Here is a 26515-nt window from a genome sequence, read left to right as displayed (position 1 = left end):
GCTATGCGAAAAATAACGAACGCGTTACGATAGCCTTCTATTCGTTTGTGAAAAGTCACTCTGTTTCATCCATGATCCCCCTCTTTTTTTTTTCTTTCTTTCTTTCTTTCTTTCTTTGAGAATAGAATTCAGGAGGGAAAGAAGAAACGAGAGATAGGAGAGAGAGAGAGAGAGAGAGAAAAAACGTTCGTCTTCGATCCTCCATAGTTGGCCACATTTACGTTTTACCGACTTTACCGACTTTCTGGCGAGAAAGAAAGAAAGAAAGAAAGAAAGAAAGAAAATATTATCATTATTAAACAGGTGTTCCTCTTCTCGTTGTAGCCTTCCGAGTAGCCTTTTGCGTAATTCAAACGATCCGTTCTCGATTTATTAAACTCAATTAGGCGACAATTGATTTGGCGCAAATAAATCCTCGTGGCAGTTTATATTCGATCGGTGTTAAATGCATAACGCATCGATGCTATTTTCATACCACGAATTACCGAGGAAGAGCTACTTGGCTTACTTATTTAGACGATACGAAACGTTCGAGGAGGGGGGTGGGGAGTGGAAACGAATACTCGCGGGTAGAATCGCGTTTTGCATCATTTGCTTTTTTCCCTCTTTGTTTGCGTTTCAATCCGCATCGATACCGCGCGTATATATTATGTTATATTCAACCTCGTGGAATACTTTGAATCGATAACCTTTGATGTTAAATATAATATGCAATGTAACAAAATATTTATCCATTCGCGGGGGAAAAAAAATTAAGAAAGTGTTGCTCTGCCGAATTTGAAAAAGAAAAAAAAAAAAAAAAAAAAAAAGAAAGATACGCTCGAATCGATTTCTTCATCGTTCACGAGCGATACATCGCGATCGTCGAGATGTTTTTACGATTACGAAGATCGATGCAAGTACGATTTCGCACGGGTCGCGTCATTTCCGTGATCGTCATCGATTCATCCCTCGTTCGTTATCTATCTTATTCAATTGCGCGTTATATTTGTATTTATCCGTAGTCGGATAAAGGAAAAGCAATAAATAAATTACAGCTGATCGATACAGTACGATATCTTGTTAAAACTTTCTTCTTTTTTATTCTTCCACTTTTCTTTTTTTCGTTGGTTTTATTTTTTTTTTCTTTTCTTTTCTTTTCTTTTTTTTTTTATTATTTCTCATTGGACAAAAGTTATATTAAATTGAAAAGGGATTCGTATCAAAAACGACCCTTGCCGATTTTTTCCTTCTTCCCTTCTTCAAAAGAACGGATTCCTTTCATCGATTTACTTACAAAATGATACTCGTTCTGTTACATACATCGAACGTTATAAACGAACAAACGTCACACGGTTTTTTTTTTCTTTTTCTTTTTCTTCTTTTTTTTTTTTTTTTTTTTTTTTAAATCGCATCGCGCAAGAAACGATATCTAATCGGATCGTGAAATTGCGTTGAAATTTTAATATATGTTAATACCGAAGGATCGTTTTTGTTACGAACCCTTCGATTATCGCCGACGCATTCATTAATTATCAACATAGATATCCTCGAAACTATGTATACATACGTATTTACACGCACACTTATATATAACTTGTATGCGTACATATGTATGTATATATGTGTCGTGTGTGTGTGTAGATAAGTTTTTACGCGCGTTTTATATGTAAATACGAGGAGAGCAAGATGCTCTCAAGATGAACTCGAATCCGAATACGAGGAGTTGCTTCCCTTTCGTCGCGCGCTATGATGATGTCTTCGAGACGGTGTTCGCGACGGAGACCTATGCTTGGAAGAGGACTTCTTGCTCTTCTTGGATCTGTGTGATCGAGAACTGCTCGGACTGTCGTGGTTGCTGCGACAAACAAACGATGAATGCGAGAGAAACGGAGGAAGAGAGAAGATCAATGAGAGCAGTAGAAGGGAGGGAGAGAGAGAGAGAGAGAGAGATACAGAGACAAAGAGAAAGAGAGAGAGAAAGAGAGAGAATAAGAATGAGAGAAGAGAACGAAACAGAGGAGAGAGAGAGAGAGATAGAGAGAGAGAGAGAGTCGAGTAATTAACCAAGTGATAATGATCGCGTCGTCGCTACGTCGCGTCGAACGTAAGTGTTACACGTGATCTAAATCGATCGAAAAAGTCGCGTTACCTTCTGTGAGAACTTTTCTTCTTTTTATGTTTCTTGTGAAACTTTTGCCTATCTGTGTAACTTCGACTTCCACTCGGACTCCTCGATCGCGGCCTAGACCTTTTCCCGGTCAAATCGGCGCTCTTCAATCTGTCCATTAAAGAAGAATTTCCACCCGTGCTCCTCGAGTCGCAGGAAGATTTTGCGTCTTCCAACGAGGGCGAGGGGGATGGCGACGGAACGGAATGCACTTCGTCCGAATCGTCTTTCCTCGTCCCTAACTGATTTGCATTAGTCGCCGTTGCCCCCTTTGGTAAACCGCTGCTTTGTATCTGGCTCAAAAACGCGGCCGCTTTCTTCTTCCTCTCCAACTGAAGCTGCCTCTCCCTCGAGGTGGCCGCCAATTTATCACGCGCCGCCGCGACCAATTTATCCTTTATTCTATCTTCCGAGGCCTGTTTGTGCCTAATCTCCTTCTGACAATCCTCCAGAATCTCGTCCGTAAGATCTACCAACTCCTTCTCCTCGTTTTTCCACTTTTTCTCCGGCTTCCACCCTCCACCGACCACCTCCTTCTCCACCGACGTCCCGAGAACGAGCAGGGAACACTGCTCGTTCGAATCTTGGGGCGAGCTCGGCTTCGAATTGCTCTCCTTGCTCTCCTCCTCCATATCCTCGTCGCTCTCCTCCAGTAAAAGCGCGTTTCGCTTCTCGATCACCCCCGTCTCTCCGTCCTTTGGCTTCTTTATCGAGAACGACACCGTCGTTATCTGTTTTACACCCTCTGCGCTCGTCGTTGCCGCTGCTGTCGTCGTCGTCGTCGTCGTCGTCGTCGTCGTCGTCGTCGTGGCAGCCATTGCCGCTGTCGTCGTCATCGTGGTCGTGGTCGTCGTCATAATCATCGTCGTGGTCATCTTTGGTGACATGGTCGACATGGTCGTCATAGTTGTGGTTGTAGTCATCGTGGCCGTTGTCGTTGCCATCATCGTCGTCGTGGTGGTGGTCGTCGTTGTCGTTGTCGTCGTCGACATCGTCGTCGTTGTCGTCGTCGTGCTCGTCGACATCGTCGTCGTGCTCGTTGCCGCCGTCGTCCCCGCCCCTGCCCCCGTTGCCAACGCCGTAGCGGTGCCCGTCGCCGTCGATATCGTCGTTTCTTTCAACTTGGGCTCGCACTTCTTTTTCGCCTGTATCATCTTCACTCTCTTCTGAACCTCTTCCATCCTCTGCTGCTTCTTCTGCAATTCCTCCAACTTCTTTTGCTTCTCCTCCTGCGGCTCCTGTTTCTGCAACAACTCCTCCTCCGTCAATACCTTCGGATTCACCGCACCCTCGTATATCGTCAACTTATGCGCGTAATAACCGTGATACTGGTGCGACAATTCGAGAAAATTGAATCTTGGGTCTCCTTTGTTTTTCACGATCGCCTCGAAATCCCTACCATTTTTCGCAACGTAACTCGCCATTTTGTCGATAATTATTTGCACATCCGCCGGTGGAACGATGAAGGAGGGTCTGCTCAATTGTTTCTGAGACGTGGATCCGTACGGTACCAACGGTAGCTGAGTTTCGTTCGTCGTGATTTGCGACGTGCCCATTTCGTTCGCAGATGGCAGTATATTCGCTACGGTGATTTGTAACGGTGATTGTATCTGTCCGTTTGGCCCGTATATCACCGGCCCATGGGAATATTGTACAGGTGTGATTGCTGTCGTAGCCATCCCTGTCCCCGCTCCCGCCGTCATCGTCCCTGTCCCCGTAACCGTGTTTGAATAAGCATTGTAGCTCTACAAAAAAAAAAAAAAAAAAAAAAAAAAAAAAAAAAAAAAAAAAAAAAACAAAGAATTGCACGTTTTTAGACATCGCTTTCCATCTTCGGATTAGACTTTTCCTATATACTATATATATATATATATATACATATATATATATATATACACGTATGTATACCTGTCCTGGCACGTGATGATAATATCCTATACCAGTTGCCGATTGAATCGTGGTTTCGGAATGTTGAACCGGTGCTTTCGATGGCGGTGGTTTCCCCGTTATTTTATTTACAAGCATCGAATAAGCACAATCCGCCGATGGTTTGTATTGTATGCTCGGTATACTGGGAGCCTGTAATACCGACCGATTCGAATCGAGATGAATTATTATGTAGGAAGAGGTTTTCGTTTCAGAACACACAAATTCGGAATACACACCGCCTCGATCTTGGTGAACGATGAAGCCAAGCTCGGATGAAGATACGGTTCGTCGTCTTGATCGGATGATCCTTCTTCTTGCTCTATCATTGAAAATAATACAAGTTTTAACGGGACGTTCAGGTGTATACAAGTTTACTAAGTGATTCCTATGTGTTACAACAAGGTTAATACGGATCAACAAATATAACGTGGAAGTACTTACGGATGGAAAAGCTAAGTAGAATCAAAGTAGATGTGGGTAAATAAATCCTGCTTTAACTCTCTTCGATTATTTTAACACGACAATAACAATTTGAAAATGTTCCGATTAGATGTGAGAGATTCTTTTAAAGTAAAAAAAAAAAAAAACAATATGCGTACCGGATTCTTCTTTCTCCGGCTGTTTTTCGGGATTATATTTCCCACTCTTGATCGCGTCCAGTATACATCTATAATATTGATGAAGCCGTCCGTCTATCGACAGGAAGGAAAATTGTGGATTATTCGCCTGCTTCGCCTTAATCAGAATCTCCATTTGTCCACCTTGACGACTTATAAACAACGCCGTTTTTGTTATGATGGCGTTCAGTTTTTGCGTTTCCGGCTATTTCGTGCAATGAAAAAATGAAAAATAAATATCGTATACATTGATACACTCGATATATATATATATACATATATTTACAAGTTGCGTAATAAAATTTTCTCGACAAACAAATATCTTGTTTGTGATCATATGATCATCATTCTATATTTTTTTTTTTTATTTATTGTTACCAACCAATGGAATGCCTTCTGGAATTTCTAGATCGGCCGGTGGAACGAAAGCTTGATCCTCTTCTTGAGATCCCTCCGATCGTTTTGGACTTTGCGAATCGTCACACGCGATTTTTGACCCGTTTCCTTCCTCGTTGTAATCGTACGCCACTTGACTGTACGTATTCTCAGAGTCCAAAGCTTGATGCAATCGTTTCATCTCTTCCTCTGTAAAACGAGACGACAATAAAGTAATATCCTCGTAATATTTCGCCTATATTTCTTCGATTTTTAAATTTCATTCTATCAACGAATAATCTCGAATATATATACATTATCTCTATGTATGCCTACCGTGATAAACGGAATCTTCCATTTCGTTGTTATAGAGAGACCGATACCGTTCTTCGTCGCATAATTGTTCCACTTTTATTTCATCTTCCGTCAAGATGGTTCGTTGATCGAACCCACCTGTCGGTGGTTCGTATATCCGCAAGTCCCCCAGAGCACCGCGTCCATCGTATCTATACACATACATAAATCAATTTAAAGGTAGAAGGGATGGTATGCGTTTCGGAGAATTTGCCCGATTGCGGCATCTGGAAATTAATGTCACGAAGCGAACCCTGCTTGAGTCAAAGTCAAAATTTCTCTGAAATAGAATACAATTATACCATACTCGATCACATATTTTTTTTTCTTTTTCTTTTTTTTTTTTTCTTTTACATTCATCTATTCCGTCTATCTCGCGTTTTCTCTCTTTTATATCATCGATTTGAAAATCAAAAATTGCGATGCGAATTGCAAATATCATAACAAAATCATAACAACGGCGATAATTGTTAATCGATCCATTAATCGTTCTCTACCCTGTCACGAATAGTCGATAGAAATTTTTCTTAACCGATCTCACGAAACGCGTATATCGAATTCTCGCGTTTTCGAATTCGATCAACGACCGAAATCTTACACGTACGACCGTTTTCTACCTAATTTCACGATGATCGTTCAATTTTGGTAACGGATCCAGAAGCGGTAACGAACAACAGGAAACGCGTTCTGCGTTGTACATCATTATGTACATTATTATGTACCGATACGCCCGATTCTAGAACGCTAAAATACATACCATGCTGAACGATTGTAGTACACCTACAATCGTCAGCTGCCGATTGTCTCTCTACGCTGTGTCTCACCTTGCTGCTGCGCCGACGGTCAGCCACAAACACCAACGTCACGAGAGCACGTTGCTCTACGGCCGTGCAGAGCGCGTATATACCGCGCTTCCACACCGCCTGTTCAAGCAGCCAAGACACCTGCAGAAACCTTAAACAGTCTCCAAATTGCTTATCCACGTACGTAAACCATTTTTATGCTTGAATTTTCCCAAATTGCTGCATTTCGTTTAGCTTCGTTAATTAATCGTTCTTCTAAAGGTTATATGTACGGTGCATTTATGTAAGAATAAATATCCTAGATGATAAATTTGTCTAGGTTAGGGAAACGGACCTGTCTATTTTCAACGTGCTATCGCCCATCCATGGTATCAAATGCTTTCCTTGATCAATCATTTTCGCCTTGTCATCATCTCGAAATAATTTGCAGCTATATCCAAACACCAACAGCTCCTGTGGCTCCTCTTCTCCATTTCTTTTACGCAGAATGCCCGAATCTACCATCCAACGCTGACTTTTCGATGTCGCCATTTTCCATCCACTGATACTACTCGAGTTTGCGTTCCACCTTATATACATGTAAGTGTATATGTTCAAGAGATGGCCAATAGAATTAAAGTTGGCTGCGAAACGCTACCAATACTGTGCCGATAATTTACATCTCTTCGAAACACGGGATATTAACCAATCTCCACGATTTTCTTTTTATTTTTATTATTTATCGACAAATGGAATGGATGGAAAAAAATATATCGACTCAAATTTGTTGATAATTTGATGACGTAATCAAATCGATCGACCATAATAAAATAATCATTTACTAGTAATATTTTATCGAACTAAAATATTACGAATATTAAGAATATTATAATATTATAATATTACAATATCTTCCAAGTTTTCGTTCCATTCACAAAGATGTAAATTTTTATACTCGATGATTCTTTTGTATAATCTACGCCTTATCTATCCTTATATAACGATATATATATATATATATATATATAGCACTCGTTGAATATATCGAGATTCGTTACGTTCGTTTTTCGAAGTAATCGTTCATATTGTAAAGTCGAGAATATATATATTTTCTTTTCTTTTACATTAAAGATTAAGACATTGTAATCCTAAGAAAAAAGAAATGATGAAAGTACGTTTAATTGATGTTCTCTCCTTCGTTACGCGCCAAGAACAAGTAGAGAAAAAGAGGGGAAATAGTGGAAGAAAGATAGAGATTTGGAAATCAACGCCATTTCCAAAGTGCGGCAAAGTATAGAAATAATAATAGCGCCATCTGTTTGAGTTCTTTTAAAGATATGTTCTTGATACTCGAAAGATGGCGTCGATAGTCAATTTTATATCCTACATTTACATTCTCCTTTTACTATTTCCTGCCTTTTTTATACATACATATATATATTTCATCTATGGCATTTAGAAATAATTGATATTAATTTCAATTACTCAATTTGCCATATATCAGACATACATATACACACAGAAGATACATATTGGATAAAAAATAAAGCATATTTCAGCATCATTCATCATCATTCGTGTATCTAAATTCCGTGTAAGATATTAAATAAATAAAAAAAAAAAAAAAAAAACTTTTTTTGAATACTACATAGTTTGTAACATATTTGAAGTAATTATGAGCTTTTAGAGTAATTAGAGCTTTCACGCGTCAGTGTGAAAAATTTGGCAATATTTCATAGAAATCAGTAAATCAGGATATCGTTAGAAAAATTAGATATATTTACGTTTTGTAAAATAATAGCACATTCTGTGTCTGTGATTCCTTTATATTAATTTTGAATCGAGACAAATTTCGTTTACGAAATAAAATAAATTATGTAAAGCAATAACAATTGTTTTATCGAAAAATCGATATGGAAATTGTTCGTATATGTCATGTATACATTTGTTTAATCTCGCAAAATACTTGTAATGAGTTTGTATAAGAATAAAATATAAATCGTTCAAGAATACTAATTACTTTAGCAAAAGTATGGAATGTGGATAAATAATGACCGTATACGCGTTACACAATCCTTGATATAAATCGATATCGGTCATTTCGGAAGGCATGTTACAATCGTTAAGTCATTATTCATTGTTTCGTGTATTATGTACTGATATGCACGATCAATAATACTGGTATATAAGTACAATATGGTATATATAATTTAATTTTTATATTGTACATTTCATTCTTCCCAAATAATATCAGATTGCTTCGTTTCCTGTCTTCCTTTCTTTACGGGAAACATTCATTTTCGAATAATACGTTGCAAATATGATATTTTCGTGATTTTTCAAAATTCATTAATTCGATCAAAGAAAATCAAAATGCATTTTGATCAATCGCAAACCAGTACATGCATAATACACAATCAATCATACGATAAATACGTTCTTTCATATACACCTTCGAATGTTAAAACTGCGATTATTTATTCTTCTTCTTTTTCCTCCTTTCTTTCTTTCTTTCTTTTTTCTTTTCTTTTTTTTTTTTTTTTTTAAGAGAAATAAAGATCTTGCGTTAAATCATATATTTTTAATAATTATGTAGGCTGTTTATTCAATAAACTTGCTCAAGTTTGCTAAAGTTTATCAAGATTATCGATAAAACTTTTAAATATTATATTATTGATCGCTCGATAATGTATCTCATCGTAGAAATAAAAAAAGATCTAATGTAATTTATTTATATTAGTATATATCATTACCTATACAAACAATCGATTCTGTAATTAAATCATATTAAATCGTTGCATTATTCTATTAATATCTAACACGAACCTATCTCCGAAAAATATTTTAACAGAAACAGCCGTAAATTCTCAATTAGCGTTCGCTTTGTCATGAATACACAATACACAAACTTCAATCGAAATTAACGCGAAATTGTTAGCAAATAGGAAGCTTTTCTAATTATCCTATTACAAAATATTAAAATATTAAGTACGCTATGAGTATTATACGAGTATTATATTTATTAGATATTAGATAGTTAAGGCATAAAACCACGAATTGTCCATTCACGAATATAAAAGATACAACGTATATTAATTATAATTTCAATTCATGGTTCCTGTTCCTTCTTGATTTGAAAGAAAAAAAAAAAGAAAGAAAGAAATAGAAAGGAAAAAGAAAAAAAAGAAAAAGAAAATTTTCTATTACGATTAATTAAATATTCGAATAAAAAAAGTTAATTTATTATTTGTTGCATCTAACTGAGCATAGTCGAATGGTGTATTTTGATCGATCGTCATGAGATTCAAATGATGTATCGCGCGAATAGGATATGGAATATCTAATTATTTTAAGCGCTGTTTATCATTTACATTTACTTTTACCATCAAATAATTTTTTCCAAAGATCAAATTGTTCGCTGTATTTGACCATATGAATACTAATGCCTCGTTGAACATTACACGCACTATATGAAATTTTTTTATTTAAAAATTCATTAGCGTGTGTCCTTTTTATTCCCAATTTATCCGCTACTATACCAGTCACAAAAACATCTTCGAGTTTAAGATACGTTTGATCCAATGCAGCATCATATAATTTACGCACGATATCACTGGATAAGAGATATGCTGGCCCGGTAGTAAAGTCTGGAAATACGGCATGTTTAAATTGAGCTTGAGACACAAAATATTTGCTTTTCTTATTTCTAATTGGTTTCCATTTTTTAGCCAATCTTCCAAATATTACGTTTTTATCTCTCGCATGTTTAATTGCAAAAGCTTGCAAACGTGGAACATTAATAAACATATCATCATCAGTCTTTAAAAGAAATTTAACTTTGGAACAATAATTATCCACCCATTCAAGAGTAGATATCGTTTTAAGCGTCAAGTTGGAATAAGAATCTAAAAATTTTCCGCGTATCACGTCGTTGTAAGTTTTTTGCTCTTTTCTCAAAATCGTTTCCACTTTGGAATCCATAGTTGCACCTAACATGAACAAGATACTGATATCACTTCTCTGACCAAAATGACCCCATGTTTGTCGTATCGCCATCCTAGCTTCTAGATGTGTCGGCGCAGACATTATTATGATTACCAGATCCATTTCTTTACCAAAATTTGGGCATTTTTCTGGAATTGGTACCATGTGACCAGCTTCGTAAATAGCACGCGCAGAGCACTCATTTGGAGGAACGGAGACATCTTTGGTCTCATTTATGATCTTTTCCACTCGTATCTGTAACTTTTCGTTGCTTTGCTTGGAAACAAGAACCGATACGTTTGTCGTCTGAGAGCTAGATGTTGACTGCGTAGTAATCAAAGAATTTGAAAGATTACTAACATTTTGTACATTATAAGTGTCAACGATTGATAATTCAGGAGAATCATTCTTGGATAAAGATCCTATACGAGGCTCTATAGTGACATTTGATCGTTGCTTATAAATTTCCTGAGACGTAGGTCGACCTGAATAATAAATACAAAGTTTATTATTATTAAATATATTAATAAACATACCATCAATGATAACAATAAATGTTAAATTAATTTCATTGTTTTTTTCATGACAAGTAAACATGAAATATTATTCGAATATCAGCATAGCATACTCACTGACATTTCGTGGTACGTTATATTGAGAGACATCGTAATAAGTAGTACGATAATATGCATAAAAAGTCAAGCAAATCAATCCCAGGATAAGAGTTCGTAAAGAACGACTACGAAAATGTAGTAATTGATACATGGCGATTTTTTTTTTTTTTACCCGTTTATTCCTTGCTTGTTCCTTCGAATTTTTCCTTCTTCTTCATCTACATTATTGTTATGCTATCCGATCGGGTTAACAACGTTACGAGTTTCTTCAAACTCTACAACGGTGTTTCCGAATGTTTCTAAAACTAATTGACAGGTATTTAGATAAAGAGATTATTTTCATATTATTTCATTTATGAGATGATTATACGAAAGATATTTCGATTTTTCTCTCATTTTCGTCTCATGATATCGAGTATATTTAGAACAGATGGTCGGTCAGTGTAGCAGCAATCATTAAAAATCTTCTTTTTTTTTTTTACAATCTCCGTGTTGATCTTTCAATCAAAATATGATCTTGATCTTTCATGCATTGTGTTACACATTGGTGACAAACAACGATTTTTAGTCCAACTATCCGAAAAAGATGGATTAATATTTACACAAACGAATTTACGTAACTTCATACGTTTCGTAAGATAAAAGAATCGTTCTCACTGCCATTGTATTTATTCTTTACCACAATATCGACATATTTCATATCGATGACATTGAATTTCCGATCCATCAATCATCATCGACTTTATATCGAAAATCGCAAGACTCGTTTCGAGACGAGATATTCGATTGAACTAGACTTATCGAACGATACTTTTTTCGCTATCGAATATTTCTATTTCCTGATTTCTCTTCGAGATGTCGTTGTTGCTACTTTCATATTTTCATTCGATCGTCCATTTTTATAAAAATCGGGAAAGCGATTGATCTTTCTTTTTAGCAAGTAATTATCAGATTATTAATTTTACTTGCATTGTGATTGACTGGGAAAAACTAGAAAATTTGTGATTCGAGTCGTTTAAATGTAATCGGGTTTTATAAAATGAAAGATAATTGTAAAATACTTTATTTTATATCGTGAAATTTAAAAAAAAAAAGATGATAAACGAATAAATAAGAAAATATAAAGAGAAATAAAAATGGGAGGAATTAAAGGACAAAAAAAAAATGTACACTTTGCTAGGTATTTCGACAAATTTGAGATTGTTAAATACAAACGCTTGATCGATAACCTATTTTTTCGTAACTGGCAAAGTGCCAGAATTTCAACTGATTACGCCTACTCTAAGGGAAAGCAAATGGCGTAACCTTATCCTGGGTCAAGAATGTTTTCACAAAAAAATATTGCTGACTGAATAAGATAAATTGTTAACAATAGAATCGAAATTATCGAATCGTTATAACAGGTTTGTTGCAGCAATATATCGAATTGATTCATTTAATTTTCATTTTTTTTTAGGTATCGATCGAAATATATATATATATAATTATCAAAAAGAATAAATGTATTTATAAAAGTAACAAAATTAATATAATAAAAAATAAAAATCCTCGGATAAATATTATGCCTTCTTGCAATCGAATAATTTTATTCAAAAGGAAACTTTGTTTTTTTTTTTTTTTTCTTTACTTTAAATTTGATGCATAAAAATGAAATGATTTCGAGAGTTGGTAAATCAAAGAAAAATTTGCACTAATAATGTTCTAAATCGATGTATATAATCGAAAAAAAACAATATTACGAAATTTGTTTGAAAACATCCAACTAATGATAACAAGATGAATATGTTATTTTTTTTTTTTAGAATTTAAAATATCTAAGTAAAGCAAGAATCTCTAGACACTAGGACTCTAGAGAGAATCCACTTGACCTAAAACACCGAGAAAGCGTGTTGGTTTGTTAACGAATGGACAATCAGAATTTTTTCATTTGGATTTAAAAACCATGTGATTTTTTTTTCTTTGCGAAAAAAGAACGAGAGTTTGCTCAAATGGAAAATAATTATTTTATAACACATTGATTATCGTTCAATCGTTGATCGAGTTAACCTAATAATCGTTGATAAACGAAAAATTTATTCGCTTAAATACAAATTAAAGTAGAATATGACAAGGAAGAGAGAGAGAGAGACAGAGAGAGAGAGAGGGGGAGAGAGAGAGAAGGAAACAATAAACTATTTAAGAAAATATATAGATAGATACATATATTACATCGATATAGAGAGAAGACGGCGCGCTGCGACACGATGGCAGTAACGTCGAATGACCGCCAACATTGACAATCGCGCGCAACCAATCGATGGCCCACTGCCACTTTGCTTCTGCCTACAACCCGTCTTTCTTACTTTCTCTCTACCTCTCTTTTTAATCCCCTTCTTTGACACACCCCATTCTCTATTTGTTCCTCCACTCTCCAACTCGATTTACTTTATGCTCCCTTTTCACGTTTTCGCTCCTATTTTATATTATTATTTTAATCGAGGACTATTTTTTCTTCCATTTTTACTCTCTTCCCACTTCAAGTTAGATTTCCAAAGTACAGGCGATTATTTTTACAAGGAATATTTTCTCTTCTTTTCCGACCATTCATCGAGGTAAGCGTATAATCATATTTTTCACAGAACGATCTGACATTTTCCATCGTTATTTCGTTACTCCTTGATTGCTACACATTTCACATTACGGTGTTTCGGAATATATATTCACTTATCTTTTTTTTCTTCCATCTATTTCTCCTTGTTGCTGACAGTTTATCTCTATCCTCGCGAGTGTTTCCCCAGTGATGTGCAACGTCAGTGGCCGCGTCGGCGTCGGCGTCGGCGTCGGGACATCAGTGTCGGTGTCACTATCGGCGTCGGCGCTATCATATCGGTGGTTGGTTAGTAGACGAACGAAGGCGGTCGAGTACGTTGGGACACGTCGTGATCATTGAGAGTTCAATCCGTCCACTCTCTTTAACCTTCGTTCACACTTGTTAATAACGGTGGCAAGTTTGTAAATCGTATATACCAGAGAAAACCCTGAACTGTCCCTTTCTTTTTTTCTTTTCCATAGATCGCATTGTCGTATAACGACGCGTTTAGAAAAATAACGAATAATTTGACATTTGTAACGCAAAACAAGATTTCTGAGTGCATTCGAGCGCGATAACATGAACACAGGATGATCTGTCGATATTCGGGGACACTGTGGCCGCGTATTGCTTGAAGAAAAGGTTGGTTTCAGTGGGCTTGTAATAACGATCGCAAAAGTTGTGACACGTGCGCATGCACGAAAGAGAACGAGAGTGCAAAAGAGGAAATGGGAATACGATAGGACACGAGCGACTGTATGGCAATAAGCAAAAGAGGGAAAGAGATAGAGCGAGAGATTCGCTCCAACAAGTAGATTCGTTTCGGTATTCCTGCGTGTCGCGACACACCCTTCAACACTGGATACGATCTTTCGTTTTCTCGTTTAGCATCGAATCGACGACGTTACGTTCCGCGTTCAAACATAAATTCGATTTCGTTTGATACGATAAAATTTCGTAGCAAAAAGAGCTTTGATTTTTACGCAAGTTTTATTGGGAATCGAATGTGACGAAAACGATTAAGGATTAAAAACGATAAAAACGATTAGCATATCGAGAATTGGAAAAAGGGATATCTACGAGTGAAAAGAATATCTACGATAATGAGCTGTACCGGTGCCGGTAGTTGCGCGCGTTTCTACCCGTTGATATCGATGCGGAAGTGTCGATATAAACTGCGTGTATAATGCGTCTCGTTGACAGCGATCCTTGATCGGCCGGTCGAATTTTTCGTTAACGTTGTATTCGTTATCGCTCTCTTCGTCATAAAAACAATGAATGCGACAATGAAAGGAATAGAAACACGCGATCCTCGATCACGAATAGATATACATTATACTATATGCAATTTAATTGGAACATTTGTATATTTAAACGCACGTACTCGTGGAAAATATTAACGAGTTAAATCGACGAGAGGAGAGGGTGTGTGTATAAACATTGGACGCACCAAGAATAAGAAGAATCGATACGAAACGTATCAAGGAGGAACCACGTGTACGTGTTATTTATAGAATGGGAAATGCGCGGAAATGTGGGCCAATACGGGACGTTGAGAAGGAAGGAAAACAAAGGCGAAAACGCGCGTGAAATACGAAGCGTATAAAGCGTGACCGTGCCACGATCGTTAAAGTCGGCGAACTCGAATATAAACTGGTACTCTGACACGCGTTACAAGCGTTATCTAAGTTGCAGATATTTGCATATCTGTGCTAAATACGTGTATATAACTAGTTGAAGTTGATGTACATGTGATATACCCGTAGCGAGCACGCGACTAGGCTCCAGGCTAGGTTTCTCGACATCTCATTTCGTCTCGCAACATTTGTCGCGCTCGCCAACGATCGCCAATTCGAATCGACCACCGCCGCGTTTCGTTTCGCGTGCATCTCGCGTGACTCGATCCTCGCGCAAGTCAATCCTTCAGATCGAACAAGGAAGTACTAGAGTGACGCGATAGATAGAGCAACAAAGAAAATGGAACTGGACGGAGACGAACGAACGAATGGTGGCAATCGATATTCGTTTGCGTTTCAACTTTCTTATCTCCTCTCTCCCTTCCTAATATTTTTTAATTATCTTAATTGCTAGCGTGCATCGGTACACGCAAAAACATGCGCGTATATGTGTGTGTGTATGCGCGTGTGTGCTTGTGTGTGTGTGTGTGTATATATATATACATATATATATGAATATTCCAAGATGAAAAGAAATTGATCGTAGGTGTGACGGACGGGGAAGAAGAAGGGATTGATAACTGATCGGAAAAGGAAATATCGAAAAGTATATATCCTGAGGGAGCAGAATGATCGATCCGAGCTCGTCGGAGTCGGAAAGCGAGGAGGACCAGAGTTCTCAACACGTCGGAAGTGTCGGTGGCGGTAGTGGCGGAGGCAGCGGTGGAGCTCGCGCAGGGAGCGGTAGCTCGTACGGATCCCGGCGACAGATTGGACCCGGAGGGAGCCTCGCCACCGCGAGCGGTCCCGTCTCGGGTAGCGTGAGCTCGTTAGCCTCTCCAGGAGGCTCGATCCACGGACCGGTCGGGACACCTCGAGCTGGCGGGGGCGCCGGCCAAGATGCCGACGCATCTTCCTCTCTCTCCGCGGCGAGAAACTCGTTATCGCCGTCGATGTCTGCTGCCCAGGATGCGGCTAGTTACGCTCAGAGACCTACCAGCCCCTCGCCCTCTGTCGCCAGCGAGAAAACCGAAACCGATCTTCAGGTTTATATATATATATATATTATTTTTTTTTTTATTTATTATTCTCTTTCTTTCTTTTCTCTCTCTTACATTTTCGTACGTTTTTCACACAGGACAAACAGGAGCGAGAAGAAGAGGAGAGAAAGACCAGGATACAGCTGTATGTGTTCGTATCGAGATGCATTGCATATCCGTTTAACGCCAAACAACCATTGGATATGACGAAACGTCCGCTAAAAGTGACCAAGCAACAACTCGAAACGATATGTTCTCGTTTTCAGGTAATCCTTCCTTCCTTCCTTCCTTCCTCTCTCTTTCCTCTCTTCTTTCCTTATTTCTTATCGCAATTACTTTTTTTATTTAATTATATATGATCCTCTTACGATCGCGATTTCAATATGGTATGTATATAAATATCTATATATAAATGATAGAAGTATCAAAAAAGAGAAAAAAATAAAGAAAGATCGCACGAAAGAAACCTTTTGGATAAGATGTAACGTAAGCGATGGAAGAAGCCGTATACCGTATTTTACGCGCGAATTCATCGTCTATGAATTCACCTTTCAGGTGGCCGATAGAATAACGATAAATTGATTCTTAAAGATAGAGAATATATATATGTAGAGAGAGAGAGAGAGAGAGAGAGAGAGAGATTAATTAAATTTCATTATAATTTACAGAGTTTCCTAAAGGGAGAAACGCAAATAATGGCGGATGAAGCGTTTCGAAACGCCATACAGAATTACTACGATGTGTTTCTAACGTCGGACCGCGTGATGCAAATGGTTCAAAGCGGTGCTTGCTCGCAACTCGACTTCCGCGAGGTGTTCAAGGAGAACATAAAGATTCGTGTTCTACGCTTCCCGGAAATCGATGGATTGAGCAAAGAGACTGTACTTACGTCCTGGTTGGCCAAATTCGATTGTATCATGAAAGGTACGGGGGACGAGGAGACCAAGAGGCCCTCCAGGATGCAACAACAGTCTTTGATCTCGGAGATGATTCTGCCGAAGGAGCAGCTGTACGACATGTTCCAGCAAATTCTTGGGATCAAGAAGTTCGAACATCAGCTTCTGTTCAACGCCCTCCTGTTGGATTCAGCCGACGAACAGGCTGCCGCCATCAGGAGGGAGCTGGATGGTCGCCTCCAGAGGGTCAACGAAATGGAAAAGGTAGCTCGAGTTCTTCCCTTCCCTTCCACCCCTCCCTTCTACTCTTTTTCCATCTCTTTCAACTTCAAACGCACGTCACGTACGTATATATATATATATATTTTCCCTTGTATAGAATCGCAAGCTTATGCCCAAGTTTCTCTTAAAAGAAATGGAGTCGCTCTACATCGAGGAACTAAAGTCGTCTATCAACCTGTTGATGGCTAATTTAGAGTCGTTGCCAGTCTCGAAAGGTTCGACAGACAGCAAATACGGGCTGCAGAAGCTGAAGCGCTGCAATCACCGACGTGAGCGCTCCCGCTGCCGCGGTCAGGGTTCCCTCGTTAAATTGGAGAGCGACTCCGCCGACTCGGAACCGCAGCTAACCAAAATGGACGTAGGCCTCACCTTTCAATTGGCTGTAGTGGTTGTAGAGGTCAGGGGCTTGAAGAGTTTACCACCCAACAAGATCGTGTATTGCACGATGGAAGTCGATCGTGGTAAAAAGCTGCAAACCGATCACGCCGAAGCCTCGAAACCTATGTGAGTAGTACACGAACGTACACCCCACGTACATCCTCGAAAAGCAACCGAATCGAAAATAATACTCGATCACCGAGCGGAAACTCGAGACAACTCTTCTCCTCTTTTCGTCTTTTCGTCTTCTTTCTTCATCCATCGCCACTCGTTTCCCTCGTTTCGTTCTTTTCTTCCCCTCCTTCCCCCTCTCCTCACACACACACACACTCTCTCTCTCTCTCTCTGTCTTTCTTTTTCTCTCTTTCGCCGCGTCGATTTACAGGTGGGACACTCAAGGCGATTTCACCACCATGCAACCTCTACCGTTGGTCAAGGTTCGACTGTACACCGAGAATTCGGCGATGCTCGCGCTCGAGGACAAAGAATTGGGCAAGGTGAATCTACGACCTACACCGTTCTCCTGTAAACATCCGGAATGGTATCGAATGTCCGTCCCGAAAAATTGCCCCGACCAGGAACTTCTCATCAAAGTTGGCTGCCGTATGGACAAACCGTTCAACATGAAACATTGCGGCTACCTTTACGCGATGGGCAAATCCGTGTGGAAAAAGTGGAAGAAACGATACCACGTGTTGGTTCAAGTATCCCAATACACGTTCGCGATGTGCTCGTACAAAGAGAGAAGGAGCGAGCCATCCGAGATGATGCAACTCGACGGTTACACGGTCGATTATATCGAACCTCTTTCGGCCAATCTAATGGTCGGTATGGATTTAGATGACGGAAGGTATAACCATCATTCTGTTATACGTATGCGTGGACGACTTTATCATCGAATTCGATCGATCGAATTATTTAACATATTCCAATTGTAATTGCGATCGATCGTAATTTTTCTTTACAGATTTTATTTCAACGCTGTCCGCGAAGGGGACAACATAGTATTTGCCGCGGATGACGAGAACGAGTGTCAAACTTGGGTAATGGTTATGTACAGAGCGACCGGCCAATCCCACAAACCGACTCCGCCGGTATCCGTGGCGGACAAAAATTCCACCATCAGCAAGATACAGGGAGATGCCGATCGAGCGAAAAAGCATGGAATGGAGGATTACATTAGCGCGGATCCTTGCAAGTTCGATCATCACATTCTCTTCAAATTTTTGCAAAATTTGGTTCTGGATTATCGATTGAACGATCCCTACTGTTCCCTCGGTTGGTTTTCGCCTGGCCAAGTATTCGTTCTGGACGAGTATTGCGCGAGGTAAAACGCGGCAAAATATCCAACAATATTTTTTCCACATACGTGAAAAAGAAACAAGTATCGTTCCATTTCGTTTCGTTTCACAGATACGGAGTTCGAGGATGTTTTCGACACTTGTGCTACTTGAACGACTTACTCGATAGAATCGACCGCGGTTTAATGATCGATCCGACCCTGATTCACTTCAGTTTCGCCTTTTGCGCCACTCACGTTTACGGGAATCGCACGGATCGAGTCGGTTCCATTACTCACGAGGAGAAGGAAAAGTTTCAAGACATCAAAGAGAGACTCAGACAAATTCTCGAAGAACAAATTACCAATTTCAGGTATAAACGACGAACGTTTCGTCGTTTATGTCATAACATTCAACAACGATTCGTTCCGTTTCGTTGTTAACCGTTAATCAATCTCGTGAAACACAGATACAGTTTCCCTTTCGGTCGGCCGGATGGCGCGTTGAAGGCAACCCTGTCCCTGTTGGAACGAGTAATGATGAAGGATGGCGTCAGCCCTGTGCCTCAAGAAGAAGTGAAGACATTGATCAAGAATTGTCTCGAGAAGGCTGCTCTCGTCAATTATACGAAGCTCTCTGCCGAAGCGAAAATCGAGGACGATTTCAGCGGTGAGGTTTGCGTCCCGCCTAGCAAGAAACTCGAAGATCTCATACACCTTGCCGATATGTGCGTCGATCTGCTTCAACAAAACGGGGAGCACTATTCGAAGGTATTAGTTGGGTTTCTACAACTGAGTATCATCTTCTCTTGGATCCTCGAGAAGTAAGATTGCACGTTAGTAAGAGTAAGAAGGGAAAATAAACGGTAAATCACGATCACGTACGATCGCACCATTTCTACCATTAGATCGAATCGATCGATATGATTTAAAAAGATACGGAATATTTGTAACGTGTGTATTTTTCAAATTTTATTCTTCCGTTTCTTGTATGTATTGCGTGCTATGATTAACGCGTATCGCGTATATTTTTATTTTTTGGTTTAAATTTTATGAATTTTATTATTTTTATCTATTCTTTCTAAAGATCAGATTATACATATATACAGAGGATTTAGCTTGATCGTATTTACCGTACTCGAGGATTCTTCGATTCAGGGATGACGATTTCATCGCCTTCATATAATACTCTCTCTCGTATACGTACATATGTGTGACGTCCAATATTTTCACGAGTCGCTCCTACTACACTGTACCGCAGGCGTTCGCCTGGTTTAGCGATCTCATGGTGGAGCACGCCGAGATCTTCTGGTCTTTGTTCGCCGACGATATGGACAAAGTGCTCGCCGAACAACCACGGGATACTTGGGACAGTTTTCCACTCTTTAAAATCTTGAACGACTATCTGAGAGAAGATGGTACGTATCATTTTCTTTTTTTTTTTTTTTTTTTTTAATAACCTTCTTTCCTTTTTTCCCTTTTTAACAAATACGTATTATTCTTATCGTTATCTCTTTTCCTTCTTTCTCCTCTCTCTCTCTCTCTCTCTCTCTCTCTCTCTCTCTCTGTCGTTATTTCGTTTTAAAAGAGAAAAAGAAAAATATTTGTTCCTAATTTGTAGATAATTTGAAGAACGGTAGATTTCACCAGCATCTTCGCGACACTTTTTCTCCTATGGTGGTGCGTTACGTGGATTTGATGGAAACATCGATCGCACAATCGATTTACAAAGGTTTCGAGAAGGAACGTTGGGAAATAAAGGGAAACGGATGCGCGACTTCCGGCGAATTATTTTGGAAATTGGACGCTCTTCAATCGTTCATCCGCGATCTTCATTGGCCGGATCAAGAATTTCGCCAGCACCTAGAGCAAAGATTAACGTTAATGGCTTGCGATATGATCGAAACTTGCATTCAACGGACGGATGCCGCGTTTCAACAGTGGCTGAAGAAAGGCGTAACTTTTATTTCCACCGATTATATCATACCGTCGGAAATGTGCGCGATGGTAAACGTTATTCTCGACGCGAAAAACCAAAGTTTCGAACTGTGCACCATCGATGGCGTCGACGTGGTACGTTCCATTCGTTTCTCTCCTCCGTTAATTAATTCTTTTCTTCTCTCTACCATCTCGAACCTTTATTCTCTAGATCTCTATATTTATTTTCAGCACCAATATCACGCGAAAATCGATGATTTGATAGAAAAAACATCGGCCGCTATGACCCAAGGAATGATCAACAAGCTGGTCACGGTTTTGGAGACGACCCTGTCCAAATTGTCCCGTTACGACGAGGGATCCTTCATAGGTTCCATTCTCAGTTTGACGGTATTTCTTTCTTCCCCGTTTCATGGTTAATTTAATCAATTCCGTCCCGACCAGACGATCGAGCCGCTTACAAAAATTTTTTTTAGAAGGTGTCGGGAAGTGGGAAGGAAATGGGACAGGCCTACGTAAGCTTTACGAGGAATTGTATGGACCAGATTCGTGGAAAAGTCTTGGACGAATTATGGATTTTAACGTTCTTCGAGGTAAAAAGGATGGATCATGTTACGTTTGCGTTACGTTATTTCCTCTCTGACCGTTGAGCCCCCTCCTTCCCCCCTCCCCCCTCCCCCTCCTTCCCCCTTCCTCCCCTCCCCCTCCTCTTACGCGTGATTCTACACTTTTTCTCTTCGCTTTAGCAATGGTACACGGCGCAAATTCAAATGCTGTGCACGTGGCTCTCGGAAAGGCTCGACCATAGCTTACATCTATACCAATGTACCTGTTTGGCCCATATCGTAAAAAAAATTTACTCGGACTTCGAGTTACAAGGTGTTATAGAGGAGAAACTCAATTCGACGACATATCAGACTATATCTAAGAGGATGCAAACGGAAGAAGCGTCTTGTGCCTTAACGAGCGTTCAGAACGAAGAGTGAGTGATTTCTTTTTATATGCGTTATTTTTTCTTCCTTTTTTTTTTTTTTTTTTTTTGCATCCATCTTCTTTTTACCTTATCGAGGACAAAGATACACGTCTCTTTTTCCACCTTTCTTATTCCGTAGAGGTCTTTCGGAGAACGGTAACGATGACGAGGTAGAACGACCAAAACCGAAGGTAACGGTCGTGGAAACGGTCAACAGCGAGGACGCGAATATTATCAGCAACGTTACTTCGAACGTTGTTGAAAAAGTTGGGAGCATGTTTGGCAAGGGCATTGGTGGCTTTTCGACAAAATTCGGTGGACCTAGCTGGTTTTGATCATTCTTTTTATATTATCTTATTATTACTATTTTATTATCGCCTATCTTTCCCTCATTTTTATCTTTTCTCTTATTATTCGGTATTACCATATTCCTATTCTCTATTTCTTCTTCATTTTCTTTCCCTCCCCGTTCTTTTATCCCTTTGTATTTTTCTTTCTCTTGTTCGTATTATTATTGTTATATTTAAATTATAATTTTTACGATTAATTGTTACTTGATTATTATTATTATTATTATTATTCTACGTTATTTTCATCTTTGTCGTTATTATCATTATTATCGTTCAATCATCATGATTATTACGATTGTTATATATATTACTTTTAAACATTTGGTCATAATAACTTTATATCGAACTAATAGATTGTTTCGTCTATAAATATGTATATAAACAAAACAAAAGTTTCGACAACAGGATTGTCCATAGTACACTTTAGAAATTTGTTCGAATTAAGCATTCTTCGAAGAAGAATCGTCATTCGTTACAATCGATCGAAAGGACAACCCTTTTATCGTTAGATTTCACGAATTCTATATAGACTTTTCGACAAAACTTCGTTTCGTTGTTCGATTACGTTCGATTGTTCGTGTCCCGAAACGAAAGCATCACGCTTTTTATCTCGAGTCTTTATCGATTTCTTACGTTTGGTCAAAACAAGTAACGTGAGAACGAGTGCGAACGCGATCGGTGTAACGTCGAAAGGTCTTTTCCTTTGTCTTTCTCTATCTGTGCATCGATAAATATGTACTTTCTACTTAATATATATCTTTTGATCAAACTTTTATAGAAATAATATATCTCGTTTGTGCGGTAAACCTATCGATCCACTGTTTTAATTATTAATTTGACATCTATTTTGAAAATATTTTCTCCAAACGATTTATACAGGAATCGTTCATCTTGATTGAACGAGAATTTCATATATATATATATATATATATATATATATATATATATATATATATATATTCGCGTGAGAAAAAGTTTTACTATACAATATTCATATTAATCATATTTATTTACGTTAAATTTCGTTTTCGCGTTTCTCTCTCTCTCTCTCTCTCTTCATTCTTTTATCTACAAATTTCTCTTTCACTCGTCGTATTAATATAATTCTTTATCACAGAAATATCTATCTTTATTCGATATAATTTATTCGATTATTTTTCTGACGTAGTATGCATATATTATATAAAGCATATTTAACATCTATAAACGAAAACTTGTCAACGAATATTTGTCTCTAAATTTCGTTTGTTATTACGACGATTCAAAATTAATCTTCGATCTTTATATATATATATATATACATTGTATTATGTGAAATATTTTGTTCGATATATAAAAAAACGTTGACTTTTTGATTATATACATGATTTTTTTTCGTAATATCAAATATTTAAATAGGAAATCAAACGATCGTTGACGCCTCGAAATATTTCGTCTACCTCAAATTGTTCGCATATTGATATATCTCAATGACACGAAAATAAAATTCGAAGTTACGCATAAAATAGAGAATGTATCGAATCGTCGAACAAACGAACGAACGAACGAACGAACGAACAAACGAACGAACGAACGAACGAACGAACGTACGTACGTACGTACGTACAAGCAAAAGTAATAGTATTAAAAAATAATTGTTTATAAAAGATTTCGATGTGTGTCTTCCGATCGATGTGTACTTTGGCCATTTCCAATGTGCATGGAACAAATGCATATACATTTATACGTTTAATCGTTTCGTTCCCGTTCAACGCACGAGGAAACAAACGTTAGTCATTAAATAGAGAAACATTGATGAACGAAATGCGATAGCTCTATTTAAATACATATACCTTACTCGAGGAGAATGCGTGCTGCATTCAAGAACAGTTATTGATAAATGTTTATTTGTGTGTGTATATATATGTATATATATATATATATTGTATATATATAAAAAAATGTACATATATATATATACAATATATGTATATTAGCGAGAAAACGATACAGACAAAAGGAGATTTTTATATCGTGGTGTAAATTAGCGCGTTGAAATGATGTTTATAAGCATCGCTTAATGCGTCCAATCGTATGACACGTACGCCGAACCCAGGCCTGCGCCCGTGCTCAAGCGTTTTTAACCGTGTCGCCGATAGAACTCTACATACAACTCTATTGTTCGATTCTCTTTCGTGTAAACAAATTTCCTAGATTATTATTTCGGTATGAATCTCTTGACGCGGTAACGCGTCACAATTATCTCTTTGCTATTTCTTATCAGAGATGCCTTACGTATTCTCTCGTATCGATACCCGTAGATCGTTAGCTAAATATACGATGTTTCACGATCAATTGGCAATACAGTAATTGGTAATCTAACAATCCCGATAAATTATTTACTTTTTACGTATTAAATTAAAATTCGATCGAAAATTCAATTCAATTCTCTTTTTAAATATGGTTCACTTCGCTTCGTTGCGATCGTTTATCATTAAGTAAATACAGCGATCAATCATTTCGAAACAAACGTGCGTTTCGTAATGAATAACGATATATCAATATTTCCAATTCAAACGAATTAACTTTATGATTTGATAAAATCATGGCGATTATAATTTTTATATATTTGTCAACGATATATATATTTTTTTTTAAATAATGCGCAACGAGACGGGTATTTGTATCGGAACTCGGATACATTGAAAAACGAACGTACAATCGAGACTAGTGAACATTTTCAAAAACTCAAGTTAACTCAAGTTGTAACGTATTTACAGCCGATGCTAACGGTACTACGATTATTATGATCATTCTTACTATCCATGATTCTCCTGTTATCTACGGCTAATTAGACTAGAGGACGATCAAAAAAACGATCTCTTTTTGCTCCGATCCCAGTATTATACGCTAGTCACTTCGATCTTTTCTTCAACCTTCCATCTTTTCCATCCCTTCTTCTATCCATTTTCTCTCTCTTTTTTTCTTTCTTTCTTCCCGTTTTACTTTTCTTTTCTATTCTATTCTATTTTACAGCTCTCTCTCTCTCTCTCTCTCTCTCTATATATATATATATATAAAACGTACGTATACATACGGACATACGCATATTCAGCAAAATATCAGATTTTACAGATAAATTACTTTTACAATTACAAAGTAAAGGAATTACGAAATCCCAATACTTTTCGATCCTCTCTTTGTTATCTTACTTGATCTCGATTGCGTTATCGTGATTTTAATTAAAAACTTAAATAGACGATCTTTTATCCTAGTTAGTATTTTATTCGATTAAACTTCTATGCAATTGTTGTTCTCTCGTTAATAAAAAATCCGACAAAGAATAATATCACGGTCTAGAACGTATATACCCAAATTTAATTTCCTTCTCGAGATATCGATGCACGGAGAGTCATATTACATCATTCGTTACGTTTCATGAAACATTCTTTTCCCCTCGTTTATTCCAGCAATTAATATTACGTACATTTGGAACGCGAGAATCTAAATACAATCACGATGCACAATGTCTTCGCATACAATGTTCTTGTATGAATATTAACACATATATATATATATATGTATGTATATATGTATGTTAATATACATTTTCTATAAAGGCAATCTTCATGCACGCAACACGCATTTTCACATAGCATTGTCATTGTACCATGAATGATTACTTTTTGTAAATAAACAATGTGCTAATGTTGGTATTTTGTCTCCTTGATCTAAGGATTCGTAATTCAATTTTGATGATTTCGTACGAGAATAAAATTAATCCGATTATAATCCGATCATAATTAATCATAAATTTTTCATCGATTGATATTCTCTATAAAAATAAAATTTAATATGTAACATTTCCACGTGCTAATTTCAATATATATATATATATTTTTTTTTTTTTTTTTCAATATTTATTTTCATCTCTCAATCATATTTTCCATTCGCATAAACATTGTTCGCAAAATTCAAAATATATTTCTATAACTATCAAAATTCTTTAATCTTTTTTTATTCATTTACGACATTCAACAAGCAACAAACGTACGTTGCACATATGTATAAGACATGACATGATATTCGATAAGCGCTGAAATGATATTATTGCATAATAATGTAATATAATTTTCAACAATCCAATTATTAATTCAATCATTTTTCCTATTTCTCTCTCTTTTTTTTTTTTCTTTCTTCTTTTTATCTATAATTGAAATTGACAATAAATAATCACAAAATGGACAACATATTCTATATATTCTATATATAAGTATATATAATATACATATATTACACGTATGTACAAATACACGCTATACATTTATATACATATATATGTATATATTTA

At 37.5% G+C, this 26515-nt stretch overlaps 3 protein-coding genes across 9 annotated transcripts; 1 reads left to right on the top strand and 2 right to left on the bottom strand.

Moving 5' to 3' along the window:
• Window positions 1-1057: 1057 nt before the first annotated feature.
• Window positions 1058-9364, bottom strand: su(w[a]) (suppressor of white-apricot). Of its 4 annotated transcripts, none has more exons than XM_086906959.1 (8): window positions 6562-9364; window positions 5407-5576; window positions 5078-5280; window positions 4678-4900; window positions 4315-4397; window positions 4058-4228; window positions 2132-3894; window positions 1058-1837 (listed from the first exon to the last, which is right to left on the bottom strand). In XM_086906959.1, exons 1-8 carry the CDS (start codon window positions 6804-6806, stop codon window positions 1675-1677), a joined length of 3021 nt encoding a protein of 1006 aa, XP_086763085.1. In that variant the 5' UTR covers window positions 6807-9364; the 3' UTR covers window positions 1058-1674. The 4 variants fall into 4 exon arrangements, with proteins under 4 accessions (XP_086763085.1, XP_086763087.1, XP_086763088.1 ...); XM_086906961.1 differs by having other exon boundaries at window positions 6182-7301; XM_086906962.1 differs by having other exon boundaries at window positions 6249-7301.
• LOC100864256 (beta-1,3-galactosyltransferase 5) lies at window positions 7965-11675 on the bottom strand. Its single transcript, XM_003696918.4, has 2 exons — window positions 10823-11675; window positions 7965-10675 (listed from the first exon to the last, which is right to left on the bottom strand). Exons 1-2 carry the CDS (start codon window positions 10953-10955, stop codon window positions 9570-9572), a joined length of 1239 nt encoding a protein of 412 aa, XP_003696966.1. The 5' UTR covers window positions 10956-11675; the 3' UTR covers window positions 7965-9569.
• Cadps (calcium-dependent secretion activator 1) lies at window positions 11665-26310 on the top strand. Of its 4 annotated transcripts, none has more exons than XM_086906958.1 (16): window positions 11665-12207; window positions 12607-13395; window positions 15597-16095; window positions 16188-16355; window positions 16758-17249; window positions 17365-17771; window positions 18031-18495; window positions 18613-18972; window positions 19059-19298; window positions 19395-19695; window positions 20186-20342; window positions 20546-20997; window positions 21094-21252; window positions 21342-21455; window positions 21609-21844; window positions 21975-26310. In XM_086906958.1, exons 3-16 carry the CDS (start codon window positions 15679-15681, stop codon window positions 22168-22170), a joined length of 4164 nt encoding a protein of 1387 aa, XP_086763084.1. In that variant the 5' UTR covers window positions 11665-12207; window positions 12607-13395; window positions 15597-15678; the 3' UTR covers window positions 22171-26310. The 4 variants fall into 4 exon arrangements, with proteins under 4 accessions (XP_086763084.1, XP_086763081.1, XP_086763082.1 ...); XM_086906955.1 differs by having other exon boundaries at window positions 21339-21455; XM_086906956.1 differs by having other exon boundaries at window positions 12607-14015; window positions 21339-21455.
• Window positions 26311-26515: the final 205 nt, after the last annotated feature.

Source organism: Apis florea, unplaced genomic scaffold, assembly GCF_048593485.1.
Source record: "Apis florea isolate Af1SG1 unplaced genomic scaffold, ASM4859348v1 contig_2495_pilon, whole genome shotgun sequence".
Lineage (NCBI taxonomy): Eukaryota > Metazoa > Arthropoda > Insecta > Hymenoptera > Apidae > Apis > Apis florea.
The sequence above is the reverse complement of the archived record's forward strand: the minus strand, read 5'-3'. Positions and strand labels throughout refer to the sequence as shown.